The sequence below is a fragment of the Papio anubis genome, chromosome 9, assembly GCF_008728515.1.
Source record: "Papio anubis isolate 15944 chromosome 9, Panubis1.0, whole genome shotgun sequence".
Classification (NCBI taxonomy): Eukaryota; Metazoa; Chordata; class Mammalia; order Primates; family Cercopithecidae; genus Papio; species Papio anubis.
Window position 1 is genome coordinate 106,643,670 of NC_044984.1, and position 16,786 is coordinate 106,660,455.

At 40.2% G+C, this 16,786-nt stretch overlaps 1 protein-coding gene across 11 annotated transcripts in view; it reads right to left on the bottom strand.

Moving 5' to 3' along the window:
- HECTD4 (HECT domain E3 ubiquitin protein ligase 4) overlaps positions 1 to 16,786 on the bottom strand; it is a 232,906-nt gene that overhangs the window by 149,604 nt on the left and 66,516 nt on the right. For all 11 annotated transcript variants that reach the window (XR_002515862.2, XM_021922968.2, XM_021922963.2 and 8 more), the window contains 5 exons: positions 12,313 to 12,830; positions 7,496 to 7,585; positions 6,044 to 6,174; positions 2,610 to 2,718; positions 1,803 to 1,941 (listed from right to left, as the gene is read on the bottom strand). Coding sequence is in view for 10 of the 11 variants with exons in the window: in XM_021922968.2 (XP_021778660.2) it covers positions 1,803 to 1,941; positions 2,610 to 2,718; positions 6,044 to 6,174; positions 7,496 to 7,585; positions 12,313 to 12,830 (987 nt within the window). In the remaining variant the exon portion in view is untranslated. The remainder of the gene's footprint in view (positions 1 to 1,802; positions 1,942 to 2,609; positions 2,719 to 6,043; positions 6,175 to 7,495; positions 7,586 to 12,312; positions 12,831 to 16,786) is intronic.

Genomic DNA, 16,786 nt, shown 5'->3' on the forward strand with positions numbered 1-16,786 from the left:
CTGTTTCAGCATAATGAATAAGCTTTGCATCATTTCACGTTAAATGTGTAGCTACATACTAATTTTTACTGCCAAAGATAAGCACTTAAAATGATGGAACATTAGGACCACAAAAACCTGCTGGCTAGGTTTAAAAAAAAAAAAATCCAGAAATAGAAGAGCTGAGAAACTCAAAATAAAAATAATTAGAGAAGGTCAGATGCCTTCAGAGAACAGAAGAACAGTGTTCAATTCCCCATTACTTTGGGAGGGGGCACTAGTTTTCCCAAGGCTATCTCTGACCCCTCAAGTGATTTCACATGAACTTTTTTCCAGACCTGTTTTGTCTAGCTCAAAAGTAAAAACTCATTTAGTTGATGTAACCATACTTTGAACCTACAGTGCCAGGAAGACTAGAAAGTTGACAGCTACTAATTGGCCTGTGTTATCCCCAAAGTGCTCCATTCCAATGCACATATCTAGTTTGTGACCTACAGCCCTGCTTTCCTGGACAGTGTCAAAGTTTCTGCAACAACACTGAGGAACCCGGAATTACTTCAAATGTAAACCATGTTCTGAGATTTAACATCTGTTTAACTTCCAGTCTTATAACTTCTATTTCAAATGAGTATGAGACATTCTCATCTGACTGTACTTGTGACAAGAAATTAGGTTAATTGGGCATCTATTTGTTAATTTGTTCATTTTATTCATCCAACAATTATTGAGCACCTACTATTGTGCTCTGGAGATGACAGTGGTGAACAAGACTCAGTCCCTGTTCTTTAGGACAGGCAGTTGAGTGACAAGAAGAAATGTAACATTACACTTAATTTCTAGATATGACTACTCTCTGAGCACTCCACAGATGCCACCTCTCATCATTTAATCCAACTTTGTTTGAAAGGCAGAAAGTTGCAGTGTAAAGAGTTCAAACTCCTGGGCAGAGAACCAAAGGTTCAAGTTCTGGTGCTGCTACTATTGGCTGTATGGCCTTAGGCAAGTTACTTAACCTCTCTGAGCTGTATTCTTTCACTCAACAATAAACATTTACTGAATGCTTACTAGGTGCCTAGACTCAGTTGCCTTATCTGTAAGATAAACCTACATAGTAATGCCTCGCAGGTAGGAAGAGGAAGAGTAGGTAAATTGCCTAGGCCAGGGCCTAGCAAATAGGAGATACTGAGGAATGGTAGTTACCATCATTGTTGTTATTATCAGTCAAATGTCAGGTACTGTGTTATGTTCTAGGGATATACAGATGAGTAGGACAGGGTCCATACCTAAAGGTGTGCATGGTCAGTGAAGTTTGACAGAAAAGCAGGTAACTGCAGTGTAAGATAGCAAGTGCCATGGCAGAGTGCTTACGAGAGCACTAAAGCCAAGCTCTCAATCCCTAGCACACAATGATTTTACTCTACACTCATTTCAAAGCTCCCTTTCCCATAGAGAGGCTGTTTAGAACAAATTGAATAAGGAAATGATGCCTTCCCAAAATAGATCTCGTTCAAAAAAAGAAAAAAGAAAAAAGAAAAAAAAGCTAGTATTTATACCATCTTTGACTGTTTAGAATTTTTTCTTAATTATAAAAAAAAGTTTGTTGTAGGCTGTAGAAACTTAGAGAACACATTCACTCAGTTCATATGGGAAAAGTCTAAGACATTAAATAAAAAGCAGAATGCCCAAACTATAACAATTAAAAGGATGCCACTCTGGGAGGAAAATATACCAACTGTATTATTATTACTTCTGATGATGTCAGGAACGAACTTTATTGCCTCTAAAATATATATATTTTTTAAATGCCTTGGTTTTCTGTTTACCTGAAGGGTGTTCTGGTCAATGACCTGGAAAAGGGAGTGAGGTTTATTATCGAAAGAGACAGGCCGGTGGAGAAGACTGCCACTGCCAAAAGCCACCCATCCTGGTTCCAACTCCTCATTCCGGCAGTACACAAAACCTCTGTGGAAGGAAACGGAGCACAGGCTGAATCACCCGGCTATGTCGGAACCTCACACAAGCTACAACAGACACAAACAACATTTTTGACCTAATTTTAAAAAATGATTAAGTATGTAGAACATCTGAAGGAAAGTGAATGTATTACATCAATTTGAGGACTGCAAAACTATAGCAAATATTGACTTTCCACAATAACTTAGAGGGGAGAAAAAGTTGGGGGAAAAGATCTAAATGTATACAAGGCTCTCAAACTGCAGTTTCTTTTGGCAACAGTTTATAGATCTTATATCCCAACTGAAAATCACTTGCCAATCCAATGTCAAACCCAAGTTCAAAGAGACTTAAGTAGAAAAATGTCCACTTATCAACATGGAGAAGTCACTGATATTGTTACAAAAATACTGATCACAGAGGACTTTCTGGCTGTAAACAATGATCTTAGGGCTACCAAACTCTTCTGGGCCAAAACAAGGCTAAAATGCATTAACAGAACAAGATGGGGAAAGGTGGCAATAAGAGAAGATTGGAATTATTTGAATTAGTTCAGACTTGTTATTTAGTTACTAGTCTATGGGGAGTCGGAATTTACCCCCAGTGTCTTCTTCAGAGATTTATGTAAGGAGGAAAATGTTCCAGCCCAATCATTTAGGAAGTTCCATGCAACTGACCTGAGAGTACCATGTAATCCAGACCCCAATTTGCTTACTCCTCTTCCAACTGAGTTAGTAGTATACAGGTAAAGACCGTCTGCCGTGAGACAGCGTCCCAAGTCAGCATCTGAAATCGTTTTTTCACAGGTAAATTATATATATGTTTTTTCAATTGGAATTATAAACATGCTTTTTCTAATGAAAAAGCCATTAGGAGGTTAAATGAAAGATTACCTCTCACTTCTAAAATAAGAGCTTCAGTGTGACTTTCAGGGAAGATGGCTTGAACCCCCAAATCAAACATCCAAAATGCATGTGGACCAGGGACCAAAATAAGGTCAGATAGTTACCAGCAGGGGAATGTGGTTTAGCCCACCAAATATTTTTCTTTCTTTTTTTTTTGAAAAGCTTGTACTGAGTCAAGTCATTCCTAATTCTAATTTGAAATGACTAATCCTAATTCTAATTTGAAATGACTAAGAATACAGTACAACACTTTTATTAGTAATTGCATAGTAAGAGAGGCATGAGCTCTTATGAGCTCAGTAAGTGACTCTGAATCTCTTTGAACATCAGTTTCTTCATCTGTAAGATGTGGATAATAATAAGTACCTCAAGGGTTACAGTGTTGGCCAGATGAGATAATAGAGGTAAATACATCTATACTGCTCTCTGATGCAAAGCCAATATTCCATAAATGGCAAATGAAATTGTGTTAATATACTAATGATATACACTAAATTAAAATCTGCTTCTGTAGATTTTCCATTCAGAGATCCTAATTTTAGTCTCTGGAGGGACACAGCACAAAAGTTTAATATCTTTTCTATTTTAAAACAGCAATATGTTTCCCCTTAGCTCTGTCTTCCTCAATCTAAAACAGTATCTCTCTATATGATAGTAATTGGTTTAGTAACTCATATTCCAAAGAATTTGCCTTAAAATAGAGCTTATGGATAAAACCTTCAGTGTTTATTTTCATAATCATTCTGCTCACTATGTTTAAGTGGGGTCTTTCCACCTGAAGCATGCCATTTTAGCTGGAGGAAATGCAATGTCACACCATCAAATTAGTACTAAAAATGCTATAAGCTTAAAAATTCAGTCTACTAATCTGAGACAACTGGGACCTGTACCTATTGGTTCCTCAATAAAAAAATTCGTTAAAGTGGGTAACCATTTTTAAAACACTAATTTCACACCTTAAACATTGTAATTTAAAGCTCATAGACTACATTTATTCCTCAATCTTTAGATTAAGGCCCAAGGCCTTCTGGATATGGCTCTGTCGAGGGGCAGAAGTGAAAAGGACAAACAAAACAAGATTGGCCAGGAGTAGATACTTGTTGAAGCTGAGTAATGAGTACACAGGGCTTATTATAGTGTTCTCTCAACTTCAGTCGAATGTAGAATGTTCCAATATTACAAGTTACATTGCAGCTGGGCACGGTGGCTCATGTCTGTAATCCCAACACTTTGGGAGGCCAAGGCAGGCAGATTACCTGAAGTCAGGAGTTCAAGACCAGCCTGGCCAACATGGCGAAACCCCATCTCTACTAAAAACACACAAATTAGCCAGGCATGGTGGTGGGCACTTGTAATCCCAGCTACCATGGAGGCTGAGGCAGGAGAATTGCTTGAACCTGGGAGGCAGGGGTTGTAGTGAGCCAAGATCGCGCCATTGCACTCTAGCCTGGGCAACGAGAGCGAACCTCCATCTCAAAAAAAAAAAAAAAATTACGTAAGTTAGTCTAAAAACTATTATAAGAAAAACAGGCCAGGTGCCGTGGCTCGCACCTGTAATCCTGGCACTTCAGGAAGCAGAGGTGATGGGAGGATGGCTTGAGCCTAAGAGTTAAAGACCAGCTTGGGCAACAAAGTGAGATCCTAGTCTCTACATAAACAAACAAACAAACAAGCAAAGAAATAAATAATCCAGGCCTGTTGGTGTGTGCCTGTGGTCCCAGCTACCTAGAAGGCTAAGGTGGAAGGATGGCTTGAGCCTGGAAAGCCGAGGCTGCAGTTGTGATTGCACCACTGCACTCCAACTTGGGCAATAGAGCAAGACCCCATCTCGAAAAAAAAAAAAAAAAGAAAAACAAGAAAAGAAAAAAAACAGAGAGAAAAAAAAGAAAACCATTCTCTCCCTAGACGCAAAACCAAAGGTTCAGGAAAATGAAAGCAAACAGACCAGCTTAATACCATCCTCCTCAGTGAGAAACTACACCCAGGAAGATACCAAATGGAGTTTTTTAAAAGGAGAAAATCAAGAAAGAAGTTTTCTGTGTTAAGAAGTTGGAGCCTATAATGTCTGAGAACTTCTTGGGTACTGCAGGCATCTCCCTCTCCTGTTGACTCTGGTTGAGTCAGTGAAGGAAATAAATCATACCTAAAAGCCTTGCCTCTTCTTCTCCACACACTCGCATGCCTGTTTAGAAGAAATAGTAGACCATGGAAAGGCACAAGCCCTGGGCTGAGAGATGCGAGGGGGCCTGCCGCTTAGATTCTCCTCTGTGCTGGTGGGGTTGCCCAGGAAGGCTGCCCCATGGAGGGTGGGAAATGAAAGGGAGGGAGGAACAGACTCTCAATCCCACACCTGATGAACGCCAGTTTCTTAGAGACTCACTTCGTGGAGTCTTTCTAAAACATTCAACTTCTTAATGGCAACTATTTCCTTTTTTTTTTTTTTTTCATTCCTATTTCATCAGTTATGTAAGATTTAATGATATTATCACAACAGTAAGTACCAGTTACAATTAACAAACTGCTTTGGGAGCAAGCCTGCAACTCCGCTGGTGGGAGCAGAGCTGACCAGTCCTGTGGGTTCAGTGGACCACGGCAGGGTAGCAGCCTAGACATTTTATTGAGTGAATGGAGAGGTCTAACCCATCTGGCAAGCCAGTTAAGACAGCTTCTGCCATTTGTTGAGATAAAGTAAGAAACTGACATGTAATATTGTAAAGCTCTGTAAAAACATTTTAACCTAGCCTACTTGTTTAAAGGAGATGTTAACAATGCATGCTCCCTTGAACCTCTTCATTTTTTGCTTTTAGAACAGGAGAGCTCATTAACACACAGAAAAATTACTAAAGGAAATATTATCAAGCAGTAAGACCTGATATTCTATTAGCAGACAAGAAAATTCAACTTAAGGCTATCATACCCAAACTCAAATATCCAGTAGTCAATTTAAGTAATTCATGGCTTCTTGGCAAGAGTGTATGGATGATACCTTTTCCTTGTGATAATAAAACCTATCCATTTTCTTACATCACCAGTATCAGCTTTTATACTTTTACTGATAAAGCAGACAATGAACATACTGAATAGAAATCTTGAGCTCTTAATTAAAAGGAACACACAAAGTTATATCCCAATCATTTGCTACAGTGATCTAAAACCACTTTATTTACATCTTACTATTAATCACAGGACAAAAACTTTTACATTACCTTTATTTTCAGAACTGGAGCCAGTGTTGCTATCTGGCGCAGGCAACATGTCTTCATAACCCCATGATACTATGTGTTTGCCCCCAAGCAAACAGGAGGGAGATCCAGGCCCCCCTTCCAAAAGCAACAGCCTATATGGGACAGAAAGAAAATCACAAAGACACTGAGACAATCCATTTCAGCAAGAAGTATACCTGTTACCCCAAAGAGTAGAAACCAAAATCTTAAAACTAAGATGTATAATATTTTATAGAAATATTATTCAAAAAAGATATTCACAGTATTTTTATTTTTTTTCTTTTTTTTAGACAGTCTCGCTCTGTCACCCAGGCTGGAGTGCAGTGGTGCGATCTCAGCTCACTGCAACCTCTGCCTCCTGGGTTCAAGCAATTCTCCTGCCTCAGCCTCCCGTCTAGATGGGACCACAGGCACCCACCACCATGCCCGGCTAATTTTTGTTTTTTTGTTTTTTTGGTTTTTTGAGACGGAGTCTTGCTTTGTCACCCAGGCTGGAGTGCAGTGGTGTGATTTTGGCTCACTGCAAGCTCTGCGTCCCAGGTTCATGCCATTCTCCTGCCTCAGCCTCCTGAGTAGCTGGGATTATAGGCACCCGCCACCACGCCTGGCTAGTTTTTTTGTATTTTTAGTAGAGATGGGGTTTTGCCATGTTGGCAGGCTGGTCTTGAACTCTTGACCTTAAGTGATCCTCCCGCCTCCACCTCCCAAAGTGCTGAGATTACAGGCATGAGCCATCACACCCAGCTACAACAATATTTTTAAATTAAAAAATTACGGAGCTGTGTTTATAAAAATGTTACAATAAAATTATACCTGTGTGTAAAGTGTACTACTTTATGTGTATTTTTGTGTGTGAGAGAGAGAGAGAGTGGGTTATGAATTAGGAAGCATATGTACCAAAACGTTAGGAGTAGTTATCTTTGGGTAATGAGATTATGAATGATTTTCACTTTCTTCTTTATACCTTAATATATTATCATCTCAAAATTTACATCAGAATTCATTATAAGCTATTGGATTTTTATTTTTTGAAACAGAGTCTCGCCCTGTCACCCAGGCTGGAGTGCAGTGGTGTGATCTCGGCTCACTGTAACCTCTGCCTCATAGCCTCAAGCAATCCTCCTGCTTCAGCCTCCCTAATAGCTGGGACCACAAGCACGTACCACCACACTCATGAGTTATTGTGTCCCACCAGCTATGGCATTTTTAAAGACATTGAACTAAAAAATAAAGAAAAATAACATGCTCTAAAAACTTTCCAAAAAGGAAAGATAAAAAATAAAATTCTTACTTAAGAAGGTAAACATGAGTCTATACTGATTTAAAAATCAATCACTAATTGATAAGAGTTTAGCAATCTACTTAATAAAGGAAGCATTTGGCACAAATCTGCCTAGTTTGGAAGGAGGATAAGGATACAAAATGACAGCTTACCTATATAGCACGTCAGCTACAGGCAGGGACCCTAGATCTGTCTGTTTCTGTAATAGATGGACTGTATGGACGAAAGTTTTCAATGATCCCCTAAAAATAAAAGGAAAGAACAGTAAATCATCAAAATTTAAAGTCAAATAATTTAGGTCATTAATGCTAATTTAATTAACCACATGGAAAAGTTCCAAAATGTGTCTCTCTGCTTCTGCTGGTCAGATGATGTGCTGTACAAAATATACTTGATTATTAACTATCACCATTGGTTCATACACAAAGATACAATGAAAACAACACTATGCCAATTATGAAGGAGTTCTCCTTGCATTTGGAAAAGTAAACAATTTTCCCCTAACATAAAAGTTCAAAACCATAAGGCTCGAGCACAGAGAACTTGTGGCTATTATGCTTGGTTACTCTATCACCAAATCACCCTCTGGAGGATCATAGAGTCTAACAGTATTTCCAGACTTGATTTTCAAATCTTTGCTAAGTTCATTCATTTTGAAAAACAGCTCACTAAACTCCATCACATTAAATATGACCAGAAGGAATATATTCAAATAAATATCACATTAAATATGACCAGAAGGAATATATTCAAATAAATAATGCTTTGTGCTGAGAGATGCTCCTTCTGCATCCCTCTGACTGCACATAGTTGTAATACTTGCAACAGGGCTCACCATTACCAGAATTCCTTGTGGTTTCCAAGACTCAAGGCTCTAGGAAGTCTGTCATATGGTCAGCAAGATCTAAAAGAAGGTGCTTTTAAGATGCACAGACTTACCTGGCCGCAATCCAAGTACAAATCACCACAAGAACACTTCCTGAACTAAATGATCGCCTGTATCAGATGGGCTGACTTCAACTTGCTGCCTTAGTCTCTTAGCCAAGGTTTTAATTGCTGGGTATCACATGCCTAAACACCAATAGAAATGGAATACCTAATGCAGAACCAAGTAGGCCTAGAGTCCTCCTCTTAATTGCCCCTCTCGCTATCTCTAGTTTCAGAGAATAAAAATCAAAGAATAGCATTAATAGAAGGCAAGGAGGCAGCAGATAGAGTAGAAAAACAAGTTGGAATCGGGACACATGGGTTCTAAAACCTGGCTCTGCCACTCACCAGTTGCACAATCTCAGTCCCGTCACCTAACTCCTATAGATTTTTGCTTCTTCATCTGCCCAACAGGGACACTTCCCTGGGGAACAGTGAGGTTTAAAATAAAAAAGCAAAACCTTTAACATTTGGAAAGTTTAGAACTATTAACCAACTCCAAGGAATTACTACCTGCCAGATGCAATCAGATTTGTTTTTTTAAAAGAGACAGGGTCTGGCTGGGTGCAGTGACTCACACCTGCAATCCCAGAACTTTGGGAGGCTGAGGCAGAAGGATTGCTTGAACCCAGAAGTTCAAGGTTGCAGTGACCTATGATCACACCACTGCACTCCAGCTCGGGCAACAGAATGAGACCATGTCTTTAAAAAAAAAAAAAAAAGAGAGACAGGGTCTCATTACGTTGCCTAGACTGGTCTCGAACTCCTGGCCTCAAGAGATCCTCTTGCTTCAGCCTCCCAAAGTGCTGAAATTATAGACATGAGCCACCATACCCAGCCTTCGATCAGATTTTAAGAGTAAAATGTAAAGTCCTTCCATGGATCACAAGCCCCTATGTGATCTGGGTCCTGCCAACCTCATCTCCTGCCCCTCTCCTTCTACCATCACGTTCCAGAAACCCTGCCCACTGTGCTGTCCCCTCAGCTACCCCAAGCACAAGAAGAATGTCAGTTTTGTCACTCGCCACTCCATTTACGTGGAACTCTCTGCTGCTGGCTGTTTCTCATCATCCAGTGCCAAGTGTTACCTCTTCAGTAAGGCCTTCCCTGGCATCTCCAGCTAATGCTGCTCCCTACCTCCACAGTCATTCTCTATCAAAATATCTCTTTGTCTTTTCATATAGTGAATATTCCTCTCTACAATGATCTTTTACCTATATTTGTTGCTCACAGTCTGCCTCCCTCACTCTTACGTAAACTCTGCAATATTAGGCACGGTCTAACTGCTCTCCACGGTATCCCTACCACCAAGAGAATGCCTTCCATGCAGTAAGTGAGCAATAAGGTTTTGCAGAATGACTCACCCTGAGTCCATTCAACCATAAGCTCTGTGAGGTAAGAAACCTAGAATCACTACATCCCTAAGACTGGACAAGATTCCCGCACATCAGAAATGTTCAATAAATGTTAGTTGGTTGAATGAATAAACATCTTCATAATAATTTTGGGGAATGGTTACTCTGTCTTTGAGAGCATCAACCAAAAAATTCAATAATATGCCACTAATAACTTTAGTAAGATGATCTAACACTGAAAAGCACATGACTTCTGAAGTCCAGAACAATGTATTAGCAATAAAATGTAGGAACCATGTAAAAAAAAAAAAAAAAACACAAGAAGAATAAATAAATAAAAACGTCCATTTCAACATTTCTGCTGAATGAAATTTAGAATCTCAAGTACAGGAAGTAATTTCAGTAACTATCTTTGGTATAGACTGAATTTGGGTACATAATAAAAATGTGAGTTTTATGAACCAACGATTAATAACTTAAACTGTTTGAAACTAAAGAGTTGATAATTATTCCTAACATCCTAAATCTGTCTAAAGATAGTACTGTCTAAAAGCAAATTTTCTCAAATGGAATTTTCACATTGATAACAGATCTCGGACTTGAAATTGTCTCTGCATATGCAGAAAATAAATCAATCCAATATAAAGTCTTTACAAGGAAACTTATTTCAGTACCACACAATGACTTAAATTAAGCACATGTCAGGATTCACAAACCACAGTTTCAGGGGATCTAAAACTAGGCTATGACAGCTTGCTCAGAGCAAAGAAACTTACAATAAATACTGGTGCCATTTTGCCTTAAAAAAAGCCCTTGAGATTCAATCATTTGAAGGTCTACTTTGAAACTATAAAGAGAAAAACAGGGGAAGAAGACTTATAACTAAGAACTTCATAATTATTCAAGAAAAATTCTCCCACAAATGTTTGGCTAAAAGAAAGAAGATCCCAACCAAGGAAAAAATTCTATGGAAGACAGACAGAATAGTGACACTAATCTGTCAGGCTGTGGTCCTAACTGTTCTCTAGGCAATTAGTCTAGAGGAAAACAAAGGTAGTGAAACTTCTTTCTCACAAACAGATGCCAGTGATCATATGGGTCACTGGATAGAAGAATGTATATTCCTAGAAAAGCAACTCCAGGCCTGGCGGGGTGGCTCATGCCTGTAATCCCACCGAGGCCAGCAGACTGCTTAAGCTCAGGAGTTTGAGAGCAGCCTGCGCAACAAAAGGAAATCCTGTCTCTACCAAAGATACACAAAATTAGCCAGCCATGGTGGCAGGTGCCTGTAGTCCCAGCTACTCGGGAGGCTGAGGTGGGAGGATCACTTGAGCCAGGGAGGCAGAAGTTACAGTGAGTTCAGATCATATCACTGTACTTCAGCCTAGTCTTTGAGAGCAACACTCCATCTCAAAAAAAATAAAAAAAGAGAATAGGCCAGGCACAGTGGCTCATGCCTGTATCCCAGTACTTTCGGAGGCTGAGGTGGGCGGATCACCTCAGGTCAGGAATTTGAGACCAGTCTGGCCAACATGATGAAACCCTATCTCTACTAAAAATACAAAACATTTAGTTGGGCACCTGTAATCCCAGCTACTCGGGAGGCTGAGGCAGGAGAATCACTTGAATCCGGGAGGTGGAAGTTGCAGTGAGCCAAGATCATGCCACTGCACTCCAGCCTGGTGACAGTGAGACTCAAGAAGGAAGGGAAAAGGAGGAGGAGGGAGGAGGAGGGAGGGGAGGAGGGAGGGGCTAAGAGAGAGAAACAAAGAAAAGCAACTCTAAGCATATTTCCTATTGACAGTGGGCTGATGACTTGCACATGAAGAACAGCATACTACTTTTTTTTTTTTTTAAAGACAGAGTCTTGGTCTGTCGCCCAGGTTAGGGTACAGCGGTGCCAACTTGGCTCATTGCAACCTCCACTTCCTGGGTTTAAACGATTCTCCTGCCTCAGCCTCCAGGTAGCTGGGATTACAGGCGCCCACCACAGCGCCCGGCTAATTTTGTATTTTTAGTAGAGACAGGGTTTCACCATGTTGGCCAGGGCAGTCTAGAACTCCTAACCTCAAGTGATCTGCTCACCTCAGCCTCCCAAAGTGCTAGGATTACAAGCGTGAGCCACCACATCCGGCCATATGTACTACTATTAAATCTGGATATATACTGAGAAATCTTCCAATTAAAGTGATCAAAACAAGTATCAGGTCCAAAAATATAATTTGTGACCAATTTTGTGATGGAGTCCAGGTGAATAATAGCTCACTAACTTGCCGATGTACTTCTTATAGACAAGCATGAAAAATTAATACCTCTATAAATTTTTGACCATCCTCCTAGGAGAAGCAGACATAACATCCTCTGCTAACTACCTGATGTAAAACACTAACCGTCTAAGGGACGATTAGATATGTCAAGGGTTGATTCTCCCTTTTCTGCTGTTTAAGCTGTTATCATGGTATACCAGAAATGGAAAACGTGAACTTGGGTTCCAGCTCAGGCACCTGGTGCCAAGTTTGGCCAAAGCATCTCATGCACTGTCAAGGCGGTGAAATTCAATACTGAAAACAAAGAAGGACTTCTAAATGTTAAGACTTCTGTCAAATATACTTGGCCTCTTCTTCATTCACCCAAACCAGGTGGCAGTAGTCACAGGGTCACCAAATGATACATTCGATTTTCCTTACCTGGCACAAGCCAAAGCCACCAGGGCAGCAGCAGCATTTTCTTTTTGCTTATGTGGGATGTGTCGGCCTGTGTCAGAAGTCTCCTCTAGCCAAGAGCACAGCAAAGTTTCAATTCCATTGAGACAGTCAGCAGGCTCCTTGGTCAAGCTCAAAGGCTGGCAGTCACGAAGGCAGTTCAATAGCACCTCAGCAGTTATGTTACAGAGAGAGGGGTCTGTTCTACTCTGGGACTGAATAAGGGGGAAGACCAGTAGGAGCCCCATCCTTGATGTGAAGGGCGCTTGCTCAGGTTGCTGCAACAAGCCCTGGCGTTTGAGCAGGGCCAAAGTTTCCTCATCACCTGAACTTTCCCTTTCATGCTGTTCTTCTAAGGCCAGCTGGCGCTGGGCATTCCACAGTCCTCGCAAGGCATTCAGGCGGTATTCCAGCAGCCGGGCATAGGCATTGCTCTGATTCCCACAAACAGAGCGCAAACGTTCTGCTAATTCCGACGGGTTCTTGGTCTCAAAGGTTAAAATCTAAGGAAAAAGACAATGGAGAAGTGGGTAAATATTACTTTCACTAAAGTCATCTAAGGAAGAATATATGCTTAACGATATCCCAAAATAGTCCACGCCAAAAATTATTTTAATTACAATCAAATGGAAAACATGTACTGTAAAGCCATTTATTTGCTGATGGAGTTGTTCCCCCTTTGGCTTTTCTGTTAATGCTTCTGTGAAAACTGGGATTAGACCTAATTGAAAGAGCCCAAATCATAAAAGAATATAGTTAAGTGTGAAAGTCAGAAATTAACTCCATAATTTATTTTAGAAAACTGAAGCATAAAGCCAGGCGTGGTGGCTCACGCCTGTAATCCCAACACTTTGGGAGGCTGAGGTGGGTAGATAGCTTGAGCCCAGCAGTTGGAAAGCAGCCTGGGCAACATGGTGCCTGTCTCTACCAAAAACACAAAAAACAGCCAGACTTGGTGGTATGCACCTGTCGTTGAGGCTACTTGAGAGACTGAGGTGGGAGGATTGCTAAAACCCAGGAAGAAGAGGCTGCAGTGAGTCATGATGGTGCCACTGCACTACAGCCTGGGTGACAGAGTGAGACCCTGTCTCAAAAAATAATACTACAAAATAAAGAAAGAAAATTGAAGTGTAAACCTTTAGTAAATGATCTTGAATTATAAATGTTAAGTTTCTAGGCCGGGCACAGTGGCTCAAGCTTGTAATCCCAGCACTTTGGGAGGCTGAGACAGGCAGATCACAAGGTCAGGAGTTCGAGGCTAGTCTGGCCCACATGGTGAAACCCCATCTCTACTAAAAATACAAAAAAAATTAACCAGGCATGGTGGTGCATGCCTGTAGTCCCAGCTCCTCAGGAGCCTGAGGCAGAAGAATCACTTGAACCCAGGAGGTGGAGGTTGCAGTACACCAAGATTGTGCCACTGTACTCTAGCCTGGGTGACAGAGTGAGACTCTATCTCAAAAAAAAAAAAAAAAAAAAAGTTAAAGTTTCTAACTCCTATTACCAGGTAGAGTACTAGTAAAAATGGAACCAAGTTTTATCTCTGTTCTTCAAAACCTAATATATATATATATTTAATAAGTGATGGATTATTCATGGTTCTTTGGTTTTGAAGCATACCCCATTCTTTTTTTTTAAGATGGAGTCTTGCTCTGTCGTCCAGGCAGGAGTGCAGTGGCCGATCTCAGCTCACTGCAACCTCTACCTCCCAGGTTCAAGCAATTCTGCCTCAGCCTCCCTAGTAGCTGGGATTACAAGGGTGTGCCACGATGCCCAGCTAATTTTTGTATTTTTAGTAGAGAAGAGGTTTCACCATGTTAGCCAGGCTGGTCTCGAACTCCTGACCTCAGGTGATCCGCCCACCTTGGTCTCCCAAATTGCTGAGATTACAGGCCTGAGCCACCATGCCTGGCCTCATACCCCATTCTTAATAGTGTTAACCCATTATTTTAATGTGTGACATGGTATAGTTTTATCCAATTCATATTAGATTGCTTTCTTGCCAAAACATACAACTATCAGGAGGCCTCCATTTTCAGCAGCTGGGGATAATAAAACCATTATATCTCTGTCAACTAAGAAAGGAACCAGCTCTCAAGATCAAACTAAATCTCAAGAATCAAACTAAGTTTACAATGCAAAGAGTTTATGCACATAAATTTGACTAAATCAAAATGAACAGACTACTGTAATCAACAAAGGAGGGCACTCTAGGAGCAAGCACACTGAAACAGATTATCAGACAAAAGAGGTGCCTGGTTCACCGTAGACCAGAAAGTCAGGGTGGGAAGAGGCCTGGAACAAAAGCAAAGAAAATTCTGCCAGGTCTTTGGCACTGACATTAAGAAAGGTCATAGCGCAATTTATTTCCCTTACAAACTGGAAAAATACTTTCTTCTATCTCAAATTTTGCCTTTAGAAACTTGTTATTAATATTTTAGCCCAATAAAATAACAAGAATTTCCAAAGCAATGCAAACACTGTAACTGCCTTGCTTAGCTACATATGCAAATCACTGAATTGAAATGAAAAAAAGTTCACAATTTAAAAACAACACAAAAGCAAAACGAAAGGAGCAAGAAGCTAAAGAAAAACAAAGATAAGCTGAATTAGAAGCTGCTCAATTAGCAAAGGAGAAAGAACTGATAATTAGACAACAAGTATTATTGGCAAAGAAAGAAAAAGACATCCAAAAAAGAAGAAAAAAAAAAACATTACAAAGGAATGGCAAGCTAGGTGGGTGACATACACCTATACTCCCAGCTACTTGGGAGGCTGAGGCAGAAGGACTGCTTGAGCCAAGGAGTTTGAGGCTGTAGTGGCTATGATCATGCCTGTGAACAGCCACTGCACTCCAGCCTGAGCAACATAGTAAGACCTCATCTGCTTTAAAAAAAAAAAAAAAAAAAAAAAGAAAGAAAAAGAAAAGGAAAAAGAAAGAAAGGCAAAAACTTGGAAACTCATCTAAGATCTGGAATCACTTTTCCAACAATGAGGCAGGGTAGGTTAAAATGATAGAAGAAGGCCAGGTGATGGCTCATGCCTGTAATCCTAGAACTTTGGGAGGCCAAGGTGGAAGGACTGCCTGAGGCCAGGAGTTCAAGGCTGCAGTGAGTTATGATGGCACCAGTGCACTCCAACCTGGGTGACGGGGGGAAGACCCTGTCTCAAAAAAGAAAAAAAAAGAAATGATGGAAGAAGTAGAAAAACTTTGTAATCAGCTTGAACTAAAAAGCTTATAGTACTTGAATGAAATACATCATCTACAAAAGAAGTAGGAATGGTTGCTCTGGAAAAACAGAAGAAATGAATGAACAAATTACAAAAGAGAAACAGGAAGCTGGGGCTCATATGTGATAAGCATCTAAGAATGCAGCGAAATACTGCCAGAGGTGGAAGTGACAACAACAACTGGTAAGAAGACATCTGCAGCTACAAGTTAAGGCTATGCATCTCTTCCCTGCTGGAATGAATTCAAGATGGGAAGTTGGGAAGTTATTGCTAATTACATCAACATACATTCTTCTACTGATGTCAAGACAACCACCAAAGGTGTTACTGGCAAAGCAAAGAGCCTCCAAAAATTGGACCCTCATCAAAAAGATGACAAACAAAAAAGGTTTTTGATAAACTTTAAAAAGAACATTGCCTCAAGCAGACAATGAAACACCTTCAGAATGATATTAAGGTTCATGCACCCACTTCACCCCTTGGACAATGAACAGAAGCTTTTTGAACAAGTGTTGAAAACATACCCAGTCAACACACCTGAAAGATGAGAGAAAATAGCACAAGCAGTACCTGGCAGGACAAAGAAAGGCTGCATGAAAAGATGCAACGAACTTGTCAAGATGGTAAAAGCAAAGAAAGCTGCTCAAGAGCAAGTGTTGGCCGGGCACGGTGGCTCACGCCTGTTATCCCAGCACTTAGGGAGGACGAGGTGGGAGGATCACTTGAGGCCAGGAGTTCAAGACCAGCCTAGTAGCGAGACCTTGTCTCTAAAAATAAATAAAATAAAATAAATAAAAAGAGCAAGTGTTGAATGCAGGCAGAGTTAAGAAATGACTTAATCTTTATTGGGTGTGTACTTTTATAATAAAACTGAAAATACTGTGAAAACAAACAAAACAACAAATTCCAATTAAAAAAATTAACTATAAGTATCTCAGTTAACTAATATGAAAAATGTTCATAGCTTTAAAAAAATTCAGTGCCAGCTTATCAGATCTGATGTAATATCAGGATGCCGTAAAATTTCAACCAACAACTTAGCAAAGAAAGAAACTATTGATAAACATAACTACTTCAATTAATCTAATGGCATTTTGTTGAGAGAAAGAAGCCAACTTCCATGGTTATGTTCTGTATGATTTCATTTCTATGACATTCTGGAAAAAAGAAAACTATGGTAAAGGAGAATAGATCAATGGTTACCAGGATTTAGGGGTAAGGGTAGGGT